Source organism: Molothrus aeneus, chromosome 6 (assembly GCF_037042795.1).
Source record: "Molothrus aeneus isolate 106 chromosome 6, BPBGC_Maene_1.0, whole genome shotgun sequence".
In the NCBI taxonomy this organism is placed as follows: Eukaryota; Metazoa; Chordata; class Aves; order Passeriformes; family Icteridae; genus Molothrus; species Molothrus aeneus.
The window spans coordinates 416,363-430,184 of record NC_089651.1 but is presented as its reverse complement, the minus strand read 5'-3'; the positions used below and the strand labels follow the sequence as shown (position 1 = coordinate 430,184).

Sequence of the window (13,822 nt, the reverse complement as noted above, 5' to 3'; positions counted from 1 at the left end):
ACTGATAGAATTTGGGCTACTGTGCTGTGGAAAGGGACCTGGGGGTCCTGCTTGATGGCAAACTGAATGTGGGTCAGCAGTGCCCTGCAGCCAGGAGGGCCAGGCCTGTCCTGAGGCACAGCCAGGAGAGCCAGCCCTGTCCTGGGGACATCATGCACAGCCAGGAGGGCCAGGCCTGTCCTGAGGGCATCAGGCACAGCCAGGAGAGCCAGCCCTGTCCTGGGGACATCAGGCACAGCCAGGAGGGCCAGGCCTGTACTGAGGGCATCAGGCACAGCCAGGAGAGCCAGCCCTGTCCTGGGGACATCAGGCACAGCCAGGAGGGCCAGGCCTGTCCTGAGGGCATCAGGCACAGCCAGGAGAGCCAGCCCTGTCCTGGGCACATCAGCACAGCCTCACCAGCTGGGCAAGAGAGGGGTTGTCCTGCTCTGCTCTGAGCTGGAGCAGCCTCACCTTGAGTGCTGGGGCAGTTTTGAGTGTTACTATATAAAAGAGACATTAAACTGTTAGAGAGCATCCAAAGAAGAGCAGTGAAGATGATGAAGGGTCTGGAGAGGAAGCTGTGTGAGGAGGGACTGAGGGCACTTGTTCTGTTCAGCCTGGGAGGAGACTGATGCTCACTACAGTTACAATTTCCTTGTGAGGGGAAGAGGAGGAGCAGGCCTGACCTCTACTCTGACCAGCACCAGAACCCAAGGGAATGGCCTGAAGCTGAGTCAGGGGAGGTTTAGATCGGATATTAGGAAAAGATTGTTCACAGGGGGTGGTTATTAATTGTTGTGGTGGTGGTGTGAGGGTTTCTAGGATGAGGTGAGACATTAATCTGACTCTATATATTTTAGAAGGTTGATTTATTATATTATGATGTTATGTTATATGATATGAAAATGATATATTAAAACTATACTAAAGAAAGAGAAAGAAGACAAGCAAAGGCAAGCAAAGAATGAATAATAAAAAACCCATGACTGACTAGAGTCTTGACACAGCTGGCTGTGATTGGTCATTAATTAAAAACAATTCACATGGAACCAATCAAAGATGCACCTGTTGGTAAGCAACCTCCAGACCACATTCCAAGCAATCAGATAATTATTGTTAACATTTCTGAGGCTTCTCAGGAGAAAATCCTGGTGAAGGGATTTTTCATAAAATATAACCGTGACAACAGAGGTGGCTGGGCACTGGAACAGGCTCCCCAGGGAAGTGGCCACCACACTGAGCCTGACAGAGTTGAGGAAGTGTTTGGACAATGCTCTCAGACACGTGGTGTGACTCTTGTGGTGTCCTGTGCAGGGCCAGTGATTGAACTTTGATGATCCTTGTGGGTCCCTCCCACCCCAGCATGTTGTATTCTATGATCAGGCTTTAGGCACAGTGCAAGATTAACAAGACTGATCAGGCTAAGTGTAGCTGTGGTAAGGAGAGAAAGGTAAAGCCATAAAAGATGGCCAGCGCAGTACATTGCTCCATGAATACTAAACCAGTGGCAATCCTGTTTTTCAATCTCCTTCTGTGCTTTTTAAGACAAAAAGTGATTTCTTTTACTTCCTGTTGATAACATCAACTTGGCAACACAGTGATTGATGTGTGGGTTATTATCTGTGCCTGGCAATGAGATGGACACACTTGGCAGAGAACTGAATGGGGCCATAAGTGACCCTTGCCATGTGTTACCTCCAAGTAACACAGGTGGAGAGTGGTTCCTGCAGTTCAAACCACCAGCACGCCATGCACAGTTTAACAGTACACTGTAACAGTTTCACAGCTCATGAAGATACATGCAAAATTAATCCCTGCAGAACAAAACAATTTAAAAAGTACATAATGAAGCAATTAGCTAAAAGAGGAAGAAAAGTAATGACAATTTAATTTGTGAAGAATCTTTACATGTATTAGGTTTTCAATAAGAGTGTTTTATGAAGGCACAATTAATGTAAAATGAGGCCTGTGAGGCAATTAATGATGACTTCAAAAGTTAGATTTAAGAGATAATTTACATATTAAAAATGAAGAGCAGCTCTAGTTATGTTAAAGTCTTTTATTTTTCTTTTAAAAAGCCTTTTAGATTGTGGGGGGGTGTTTTTGTAGGTTACTTAGAGTTTCACATTAATCTATCAGCTTGGTTATGAAAAAATCTATCAGCTTGGTTATTTATACAAATAAATAAGTTTACCTGAAAGTATGACAGGATTGTGTGATGATCAGACATATTTAATAAAGGTTAACTGAATTCAGTGGAGATATTACCTAAATAAATATTAACATATTCCATCCAGTGGGTATAGTTTCTAGCTCTGCAGAGGCAGATGCCCAACAAATGTACACGACAATCCAAAAACTTCCAGGGTGTGATAGAAAAGCCACTGATAGCAACTAGAAATATGAACCTTGATTTCAGTGATCTTTGTGTCTGACACTCTCTCTGTCCTTTCTGCAGTCACCTGTCAAGATACCAAAATAAAAATGCAGATTCAAAATGATTATGGTATTAAATGAAAATAGCTTATTCATACTTGTCCGTAAAACATCAGGCTCATTACTTTTATCAGTAAACAATTAATGGTAATGACAAAGGATGACAAGATTTGCAAGTAGTTTTTGCAATAAATTGTTCCCAAAAATATATTTCAAAGATACTGGTAACTAATTAGTTTGTATCCACAGTAGTAATTAATTTACACTAACTGTTTTTTTAACTTTGGGGCATCTTTAATGAGTACTTCTAATTTTGTAATTTGCAACCTTCACAGAAGCTCGAAATTACTTCAGCTTTTAGAGAAATCACTTAATTATTAAGAGGTTTTTGTTTGCAGTCCAAATGAGGTGATGGTATCAATCAAGGTCACATCAGCTCTTGGAGAAACTGCACGCTCTGTGTAAATTCATTGAATGCAGTGCATGCTAATCAACTGCTCGATGACTTGTAGGTTTTTTGTTTTGTTATTAGATTAAGGTTCTAGAACATAAAAAGAACACTCAGTGATTAAAGAGATAAAAAGAAACTTCTAATGAAGAAGTGTTATATCATTTTATAATGAAGTATAAATTAAATATTTGAGAAAGGGATCAACTTCAGAGTTGCAATTGTTTGGATTAAATATGCAAATTCAAATACATTTAAATGAAATTGGAGAGGATTTACTAAATAATGTAGTGAAAGATGTTTTCCAGATGTGAATGGAATTTGCTTAAAAAAACTTGTTAGCAGATTGATTTGGGTATTTGTAATGAAGTGTGAGTGACACATGGCTCTGCAGTGCTGTGGGATGCCTGGTGGGAGTGAGTGAGGGCTGACAGGGGTTTCAGGACTTCACAAGTTGCTCTGAGAAGCCACTTGGTGTGTTCCTGCCCCTGTAGCTGCCTCCCCTGTGCCATCCCCCTGCACTGCCCCATGCTCAGGTCCTGTCCCCCTCCAACATAGCTGAGCTGTTGTGCCACCACCTGCGTCCTCTCCATGGTTTTAAGTTGCTCTCCTGACTCTCCCAGTGTGGAGCCCCTGTTTTCTGTTGCTCTGAGGTGCTGCTCGAACCTTGGTAAACAGAAATACTCACAGATTTAGGGCCACAGTTATAATGATGTGCCAATAAACATTCAGTAAATTAACAGCGTGAAGTGCTCAGAGTGGACAGATTGTCCACAAGGCACAACACCTGAAGATGCAAAAGAGAGTTTTCCCCTCCTTCCCCCTCACCTCCTCTCCAATAGATTCTCTGTACTCATTTCATGTCCCTGTCATCTCTCCTTTGATTGCTTAGTTTAGATCATGGGCTATGCTGATTTTAGTCTTTCAGCTCTGTAAGTGTTCACCTTGGCACTGCTACTGTCCCTTTGGACCTAGAATTTTTTTATGGAATTTTGCTACCTAGCAATGAAGAAACAAGGAAAGTTTTCAAGAAGAGAAATCTCTCTAAGCCCTTCTTGGGGCTGTACCAAATATATGAACCTCCTCAGGAAATTCAAGAATAAAGAGCCCTTTCTCAGGCTGCCTTGGAAGGGAACATTGAAAATGCACTGAAGTGGTCTTAGAGCTCTTTGGAAGGGAAACTCCAGTTGCTGTGTTCTTTTCCTGAAAGACTGTTTTTGCAATGTAAACCAGCAGGACCAGAACCTCAGGAAGTTCCTCCAGAGTAAAGCAAATGTTTTGCCTGAGACTCCAGCAATCATGGAAAGTACTCCCAAAGATACATTGACCACATTAATCAAAACTTTCAAAACTTTCTAAGGCAAAGTCTGAGGCCTGTGGTACAGTTTTGCAATTGATGCTTTTACAGCGTGGCATGTGAATTGCTATTTATTGTGTCACACTGATGAAAGCATATGTTATTTTTTAAAACTGCATATGTATATTTCAAGATTTGGTAGGAAACTGAGATTTTTGCTGGTAATTTCCACTGCTTGCCTATCATAGGTAAATTACCTTCATGGGCAATAGGTAAAGTTGCTGAATTTCCTTTTAACCATGGTTTAGGAAATTAATCAAGTGTTTTCCTCGCAGTTTGTACAAGTAAGTTAGTCATTAAGTATTACTGATTGCAGCCACAATATGCTCAGAAATACAACATTTTACTTCAAACCATTCCATGTGGTTTGAAAAAGGTTTTGAAGCCTTTCAAACCACATGGTTTTCTTATCTTTAGACTTCTTGCTAAAGCCATGAGTGATAATTTGAAGAAGCTCTACTGATTTTTAACTTTTGCATGTGTTTATAGCCATCAAATAAAATAGCAGTACAGGAAAACTAGTACGGTGCTATTCAGTGTTGATAAAGCCTGAATAAAGATTGCTAATGACAGCAAAAAACAGCTGTAAAATCCACAGGGGAAGTGTGTGAAGCTGTGAGGAACTAACCCCTCAGTTGCTATTTCTTCTTGTCTACAGGAATTTTACTAGATGAAGACAGGCCACTCTAAAAGGCTTCTCAGCTTCCCTCTGAGTAGAGTCTTTGAGAAAATGTATTTCTTAGTATTAAAATATTAATTTTTAAAAAACCATAAAAATTGTATCTGACTGAAAGGTATTTGGTTAGAGTAATTAATTAGTCTTTTCTGTGCACTTCTGATGCGAGATTTATGCTACCTCAAGGTTTTCTCTTGAAAAACCATCCAGCTATCCACAATAGCTCCAAGACAATGGTTAGAGCACCAGGGATTAATGTAAATGAGTGAAAGAGATGGGCGGAGGTAGGAGTGGTCAGATTCAAGTGGACATTGGGGCTAGAAGGGAAAGAAACTGCAAGAAATTCCATTATTTAAAATATAATCAGGGAAGAATTTAAAAGAGAACTTTAAAAATTCTTTAAAAAGAATTTAAAAAGATGTTTTTTGTAGCAATTAATTATATTTATTGTTTAGTATTCATACATGCAGTTCAGTGTAGTGTTTAGTGTATGAATAGCAAAGCCCTTCATTCCTTGGCTGGAGATTTTACATATTTTAGGCAGCTGGGGATCCTCACTTCCATGAGATTCCATAAGAGCATAATTTCATTTGAAAATCCTGCTTTAATGCCTGCTACCTGCATTTCTATTGTGGTTTTTTTTTTTAACAACTCACCGCTCCCTAAATACAATGGAACATTTGGATAAAAAAGAGATTTCTTGCTGGACTGTAATCCCACTGGCAAAGAACAGTGGGAGGGAGAAAGGACATTGGCTTGTCCCAGATGTGACCAGCTGAGCATGTCAGGATTGTACCTTCTGCCTTTTTAAAGCATTGCTTCTGCTTCCACTCAGCAAGGTTTCATAGTCTGTAACCAAGGTCATGCTCCCTGTTGAGTGCTGTGGCTAATTTTTGTGCATTTTAGGAAATTTTTGTCTGGAAATAATATGATTTTGAAATTGTTCAATGAAACTTAGCAGTTCTGTTTTGATAGGTAATTAATTGATTGAAATTAATTACTCTTTGAAAATAGAACAAAGACTGACAGTGTCTGGGAGAAATGAGTGGCCACTGGAATTGATTAGTTGGTGTTTATTCAGGTGGTGGGTAATTTTTATTTGCAAATTCTGTTAAGGATTTGATCATCTCAGGTTGTTTTTTGAAAACATCTCACTTCATTATTAAGTCAAATCATAGTTTCCTGGTAACTGAATCAATGCTGAAATTATACATGACACTGCTCTTCCAAATTTCAGTTCCTAGAAATTTGCTTGGAAATTCAGCTTATTGTAGACTGTGAACTTTTTGGCTCAAGTTGCTGTCAAGACAGCATTGTGACCTAGCTCTGACAATCCCACAAAAGATTTGGTGTTCCCTTGCTGGCCTTGGCTCAAGGCCATCACTGCTTGGAATGAGCAGAGGCAGGACAGGGTACATAATGCATGTGTATTGTGAATTGCCCTGTCCTGGGCTAAGTTATGACCATCTCTACATCTTCCTTGTCTTTTATGATACTAATTTAGGCAGTGTACAGTGAGGAACTCTGAAACAATTTATAGCTTGATGTCCATGCTGTACTGAGAAATAACTTGGATTGAAAGCAGTTGTGTGAGCACAGCCTGGTGGTACTTCACATTTAATCTCTATTGGGAGGTGTAGCTGGACCATTTATAATTGAATGTTTTCAAACTATTATTTTTGTTAGATTGTTAAACTGGATTGCCCACTTAATACGATATTTAGAAAGACAGGACACCAATTTTGTTTCCAGATTATTTATTTTTGTGCCAGATCAGTTGCATATTTATTTTTAAATATTTATGATCATCTCAGTTTTGCCCTGATTTTGATAATGGTTATGTTTATTTACTCTAATGGTCTTCCAGGTTGGTGACACAGAGATGTGCTGATGTCTTTTCATCTCCCTTTTTGACTGTACAGCAGGTTCATGGGTTAGCTCCCTTTCCACAGAGCTCTGAAAACCTGGGCTCTATCTCTTCTCCCAGCATATGCTGAATGCAATTAGGCACCAGTTCAGAAAGAAGCTTTGTAAACATTCTGAATTCATGCCACATTTTCTGGTCTCAGGAGCTGCCAAATGCCTAAATGCTGTATTCAAGCCAGATGTCTAAATATATAAAATGAATGACTGAACAAAGTGCCTCCTTAGCAGAGCATATGCCTATAGGGTGGACAGATCTGAGGGGCCTGAGATCAGCTCCAGAACAGAATGTTTTTCCAGCCCACATCCCTGGCCACCAGGAGGGAGACCAGAATATGAGCCCCTGGATGAGGGTACAAGAAAGAAGCACCCTTGCTCTCATGTTTTGCTCTCTCAGTATCTGAGGTACCAAACCTCAGGAGTTTCTGCTGGCAGTTATCGTAAGGCAAAATCTGTCACTTCTCAGTGAGTACACCTGCCTCTGGGACACCCAGGTACTTGTTCAGCAGAATCAAACAGTTTGGGTACATCTGGTCTTTCACCTGAGCAGCATCCACTCAACCATGATGAATGGGCTGCCTTGATCTTGTTAGGAAGCTTACATGATACAAGATACACAGAAAAAGGGCTGCTATGTAAAATAACTCATGTACTTCACTGATTCTTAAGTTTGCCAAAGTGGTTTTCTCTTTTGTTGAAAGCAGAAAGAGTAAATCAGAAATTAAAGCAGTAATTATGATTAATATTGTGTACTTTAGCTCAGTTGTGGGAGTGGGCAAAATTGAAATCTAATTGAGCAGGTAGAGTAACCTACATAAAGAAGCTATAATAAGAGTAGTTTCTAATCAAATTGTTCACACAGCATTTTCATTAGGCACTCTCAGTCTTCATCTCTCCTCAAAAGGAATAGATGTGGTCCTTTCTCAACCATGTTTAAAGTAAAGCATAAGGTGCATTTATATTCCTCATCTTCATGGGACTTGAAACTTCAGTGGCCTTAAAAAGCTGGTTGGCTTAGTTTCCCTATAATGACAACCTGCCTAGTTTATGATTCTGAGTAGTGCATGTATGGTCTGGTATGGACTGTGCAGAACCTCAGAGAAAAGTCTTGCAAGACTTAAAACTTGAACCAGGTGTTATTATTTTGAATTCCCTATAAATAATTTTATTAATAATCCTGAAATCAACTGAATGGATCCAGGCAGAGTGCAATGAGAAGCTACTGATACTGTAGAAACTCTGTAGTAAGGTGAAGTAGCAATAATAATTTATGATATGGCAAAGTAATAACCCTCCCCTCATAACCTCTTTGTAGTCCAAGAAGTCTTGAGTGGTTATTCTCCTTACTAACAATGAAGTAAAAAAATTGCAGTGTGTTTGCTGGAGGCCAGCAGTGCTGTAGGGAGCTGCCACTAGTAGAATGTCCTTTGCTTTTTCCCTGTTAGGTGTGGCAGTGTGGAGGAAGCGTTGAGGTTCTGCCTTGCTCCAGGATTGCCCACATCGAACGAGCACACAAACCGTACACGGAGGATCTGACTGCTCACGTCCGCAGAAATGCGCTCAGGGTGGCTGAGGTCTGGATGGATGAGTTTAAGAGCCATGTCTATATGGCCTGGAACATACCCCAGGAGGTGAGTCATAAAGATCTGAGCTTTAGCTTTAGATCCTTTTCCTTTTGGTTACTTGTCACAGTCATATTTTCTGGAAAAATCCCTTTGCCCAGGATTTGTCTCCTGGGAAGCTGAGAAGCCTTGGAGAAAAAGGAAAACAATAATTATCTCATTTGCTTCTCCTGTGTTTTGCTCCTGTGGAATGTGTTTGGAGATTGTTTATCCAACTGGTGATTGTTTCATTCGTTTCATGTGAATTATTTTGACTTATTGGCCAATCAGGGCCAAGCTGTGTTGGGGCTCTGGAGAGAGTCACGAGTTTTCATTATTACCTTTTTAGCCTTCTGTAAGTATCCTTTCTGTATTCTTTAGTTTAGTGTAGTATTGTTTAATATAATATAGTATCATAAAATAATAAATTAGCCTTCTGAGAACATGGAGTCAGATTCATCATTCCTTCCTTCATCTGGGCACCCCACAAATACAGTAGTTACTACCCTGAATTTTGATTTTTTTCTGGTATATATTTATGTCTCACAGGCATAAGGTATATGCTCATACATACACAATTGCATATAAACATATATATGTAGTTGTGTCTTATTCTAGAATATTTTTTTTGTCTTTAGGTCCCTTAAAAATTAATTTCTTGTTGAGTTTATTTTCTTCATTGATGACTCTTCATGGATATTTTAAACTAGTAGCTGCAGAAATACAGGGGGGAAAAAACCATCAAATCTACATTTCACATCTTAATTTGAATTTTAGTCTCCTATTTACCAATGGTATTTAATCTGTGAACAGCTATGAGCTGAAGGGCTCAGAGCTAGGGGACTGTACTTAGAATCTGGGTGATTGTTTCCACCTAGAGGCTGGGAAGCGTGGTTCTGTTGAATTTGGAGTTTAACTTAGTACAGCTCTCATCATTATAGCAAAAGCAAAGTCTGGACTTAAATAAAAGGGCAGATTAGTTTTTCTTTAATAAAATATCTCTAATTCGACAACACTTCCAAGAAACTGGTTTTGCTGCAATTTCTGTGTCATTAAATAAAATGTGGTACTTCTCCTTTAGTTTAATTAGAAGAAAATGTTAGAAACAAAAAATCAGCTAAATACATGAAAGCTGATGTTGGTTCAGCTGCTCTCAGTAGCTTCTTGCATCTCCCGTGATTAAAACTAGATAATTTTGGCAAAGTGGGGAAGTCGTTGTCCTATTTTAGGTTGCAGCATTAGCCACATGATTTGCTATGACCATGAAAAAAAATCCTCTATAACCTGATATAGGAAAGGACTTTTCTGAAAGTTCCATGTTCATGGAATCCAAACTGTCCTCTACATGTCCCTGTTTTAAATAGTTGCACAGAAGTCCATACAGGAATAAAGACGTTTCTGCACAGGATAGGGTTACTTATTTTAGGTCAAAGCAATCCCAAATGAATTTTATTTGTGAATAGCCTGGTAGATTTACATTTCAGTTTCTATTTCATATTTTTAATTATTTTCTTGAAGACTGGTTCATCTTCATTGATTAATCCAAGTTTTAGTTTTTTGACTTGCAAACAGAACATTAACACAAAACTTAGAAATTCCTTTTGCTAACAAGGATGTACAGCACTATACACTGATTTGCATCATATTCATCCAGAGGTGATGGTGGTGTTGCTTAATCTTGTGCAAATTTGAGATCTGAATGCAATTAGAGATCAAATTAATAAAGGATGCAAAGGTAAGTTGCAGCTGGACAATTACAAGAGCAATTCTCTATCTAGAAGCTAATGAATACTGGTAATGGACTGTGTAGGTAATAGAAACGTATTTAGTTACAATAGTCAGGACTTTCCATGAAATATGTTATTCCAAAGTGTTAAACACGGGACCTGATTTTTTCCATGGAAGAATTCCTAGATCTCTGAGAAGTCAGATGTTTCCAAAGGTTTTAGTCTTTGGGCACTAATAATAATAATAATAATAATAATAATAATAATAATAATAATAAAAATCCAGAGGAGTGAGGTGCATGTTGCAGTGTGCTGTGACTGCCCTCTTGGGATCTCTGTGGGCTTCTCTCTGAAGTACTGAGGGCTTCAAATGGAGACCTCCACTGCCATGGTGACTTCTGCATCATTGACACTTGGATAAATAGATTCAGAAAAGCACTTGAAACCCAGAGGAAAGATTCTTCAAGTCCCAGAATCAGGAACTGTGCTTTGCATGTGTTCTGCCTGTGCTTCTGGTTTTGTTTGTTGGGTTTTTTCCCCCATCATATTCTCAGCTTTGGGGAACACACTCTCTTATTGGTGGTGATAAAGCCAGTGTGCTACGTGTGAGCTATTTTTCTTCTCCAGCAGCATGAAAGGATGTGATTACTGAGGCCCTTAATGCTCTTGCTTATACAGTGAGCTGTGAGGGAACAGGCACTGGTGCCTTCAGGGTTGCATGAGAAAGGATTTGAGAGGCAGTGGACCAGTTTAGCACTTGATCCCAGGAAGCCTGGTTAATGCTTGAAGTGGAATGCTTGTGTGCTGGCACCCTCCTTTTCCTTCACACAAGTGTCAGACACACTGGCAAGTGCAGCCAGAGTGGTGCATGAGTGGGATTTGTTCACAACATCCATTGATTATCTTTCAGGACACTACTGCCTCTTTATTTAGTCATTTGCTGCAAAATTCAGAAAAAAATTGCCACTTTAGGAGTAGTTCCATATAAAGTTTGACAGATTATGTAGGGCTTGAGAAAGGGAATCACCATTTTTAAAATTGTTATGTCTAATTTGTGAATGCCAGATCACTGTTTCCTACTTTTTAGCATTCTTTGCCAATGTAGAAGTCAATTTTACTTTTGTTAGAAAATGCTTCCATAATAAAATATACTTGTTCCATATTAGCATTAATTCAGTGCTTTGGGATGCAGTCATTGTTTCAGCAGTTCAGAAATATAGATACTTACACAGATTCCTTTTTTCTTGTGTAACTAAGAAAATTCAGTGCTTTCAGTGTTTTTTTAAAATCTTGTCAAAATCTTTGGGGTTTTCATGGCCCAGTAAAGGCTGTTGTTTAAGGAGACAGATTATAAGATTTCCCTATGAAAATGTATTTATCCTATGTTTTGCTCTGAGGCAGAATTCATTGAGCACAGCAAAATGTCTCATTTTACTTCCTGTCAAGAGCAGCCACAGATTTGCACTTAGATCCATGTCTAAAAATTTCTGCTGTGTGATTTTGATGTGATAAATTACTGATTTTTATATACAGGGCCTTTATGAAAGTCATGCTTTGTGATCTGCTCTTATGAAAAGTAGAAACTAGGTTAGCCAGAAATGTAAAAGAGAATAAAAATTATGGGAGAGAATATTCAGCAATTGCTTTTAACAAAAATAACAACTTCTCTTTCTACGTTACAAAAGAACTTTAATAAGTGCTATTTCAGAGAGGTGAGCAGAGCTCCCATTTTGCAGTCAAGCAGTAATCCAGACTTCAGAAATGGCCAGAAAGTGTCATACACTATTGATTAGGCCACAGTGGGACACCAGCAATGTCCATGTTTCTAGGGCAACTTGCTACTTCCTGCTAATTCTTTTTGGATTTGGAAAGTGCCAGGAAATTAGAGAACATCAGTTATATTCATTGGAGACTGGATCTAAACCCCACTGGAGTCAACAGGAGTAGTGCCATTCACCAAAGCTGCAGAATCACAGAATAAACTGAGTTGGCAGGGACCCATCAGGATCATCAAGCCCAACCCCTGGCCCTGCAGAGCACCATCTCCAAGAGCCAAACATCATTTTGACTATGACAATAAACACATTTTTGTTGTGGAGTGAGTCTGTTACCCACACATACTCCAGAAGTGCCCCAGTTAAATATGAAAGAAATAAAGAGTTCACCATGGCAGGGTCTCTTCCACAGTCTGCTTTGGTGAATGGCACTACTCCTGTTGTCTCCAGTGGGGTTTAGATCCAGTCTCCAATGAATATAACTGATGTTCTCTAATTTCCTGGCACTTTACAAATCCAAAAAGAATTAGCAGGAAGTAGCAAGTTGCCCTAGAAATATGGACATTGCTGGTGTCCCACTGTGGCCTAATCAATAGTGTATGACACTTTCTGGCCATTTCTGAAGTCTGGATTACTGCTTGACTGCAAAATGGGAGCTCTGCTCACCTCTCTGAAATAGCACTTATTAAAGTTCTGGGTGTGTAGTTTACACAGAAGTGTATCATTGATGTCTCTCCGGCTTTTTCTGCCCTTTGTTTCCTCTGCAGGACTCTGGAATTGATATTGGTGATATTTCAGAGAGGAAGGCCCTAAGGAAGAAGCTCCAGTGCAAGACCTTTAGGTGGTATCTTGTCAGTGTGTATCCAGAAATGAGAATGTACTCAGATACCGTCGCCTATGGGGTGGTAAGGATACTGTTTACATTTCCCATTATACAAACATGGGGGGAAAAGGTGTAATAGTGGAAGTAATTAATGAAGACAATGCCTGACTCAAGTAAAAGAATCAGATCAATTTAGAATAATTAGTTAAATAATATGGTTAGTTGACAGAGACAGCTGCTCTGCTGTCATTTGTGCTGAGATGTCCTGAACATTACCTTCCTCCCTGTTTTTTTGTTGTTTGTTTGTTTGCTTCATGGCTTGCCTTCCACACAGAAATACTCAAGGTGTGATTTTGCAGACACATTGGAGCTGGCAGGTTTGTGGCAGCAGGGAATTCACAAAATAGACTCAGTATTTCAACTGCAACCTTCTTAAGATTGTAGCCAAATCTTAATTTAGAATCATGGAGTCATTTAGGATGGAAAGACCTTTAATATCATCAAATCCAACTGTTAAGGGCTGATGCTTTCTCTTATTAGACTTAGCCATTTAAGGGAAATCCTGATCCACCCCAGAACAGGTATCATAATCAAAGACTAACATTCCAAGTTAACCAAATCTCACATACCTAGCCCATGTAGAAAGCACCACTAGAGAGGTTCAAGAATCACGTTGCATCCAACAGAAAGGGCAGCTAAATCCATGCATTGTGGGCTCATCATTCCTTGTGGGACAGTAGTGCCCTTGTCTGTGTTGCAATCAAGCTTGAGTTGCATGGTGCTAATTAGGGCAGAAGCAATTCTTGCCCCTCAGACACTGACAGGGCCCCAGAGAGAGCAGGTGTGCATGGCATGGAAGATGAGCAGAGTAAATTAAAACAGGCCCATAATAAGGGAGTAGACCAAGGATGTAGGTCTACTATGTGAAAATGACCTTTTCACATTCTCTTCCACTGTCATTTTCACAAAAATTGATTCCTTTGAATTAATTTTTTTCTTTTTGTAAGACAATCCTAATTAGAAAATGTGAGAGCAGATCATGCAAGTGAAAGGTTTGTCTTCAGAAAACTGAGC

General features: G+C 39.5%; 1 protein-coding gene across 2 annotated transcripts in view; it reads left to right on the top strand.

Moving 5' to 3' along the window:
• Window positions 1-13,822, top strand: part of GALNT18 (polypeptide N-acetylgalactosaminyltransferase 18) — a 230,734-nt gene that overhangs the window by 154,429 nt on the left and 62,483 nt on the right. For both annotated transcript variants that reach the window (XM_066551766.1, XM_066551765.1), the window contains exons 8-9: window positions 8,268-8,453; window positions 12,693-12,830. In XM_066551766.1, the coding sequence (XP_066407863.1) occupies window positions 8,268-8,453; window positions 12,693-12,830 (324 nt within the window). The remainder of the gene's footprint in view (window positions 1-8,267; window positions 8,454-12,692; window positions 12,831-13,822) is intronic.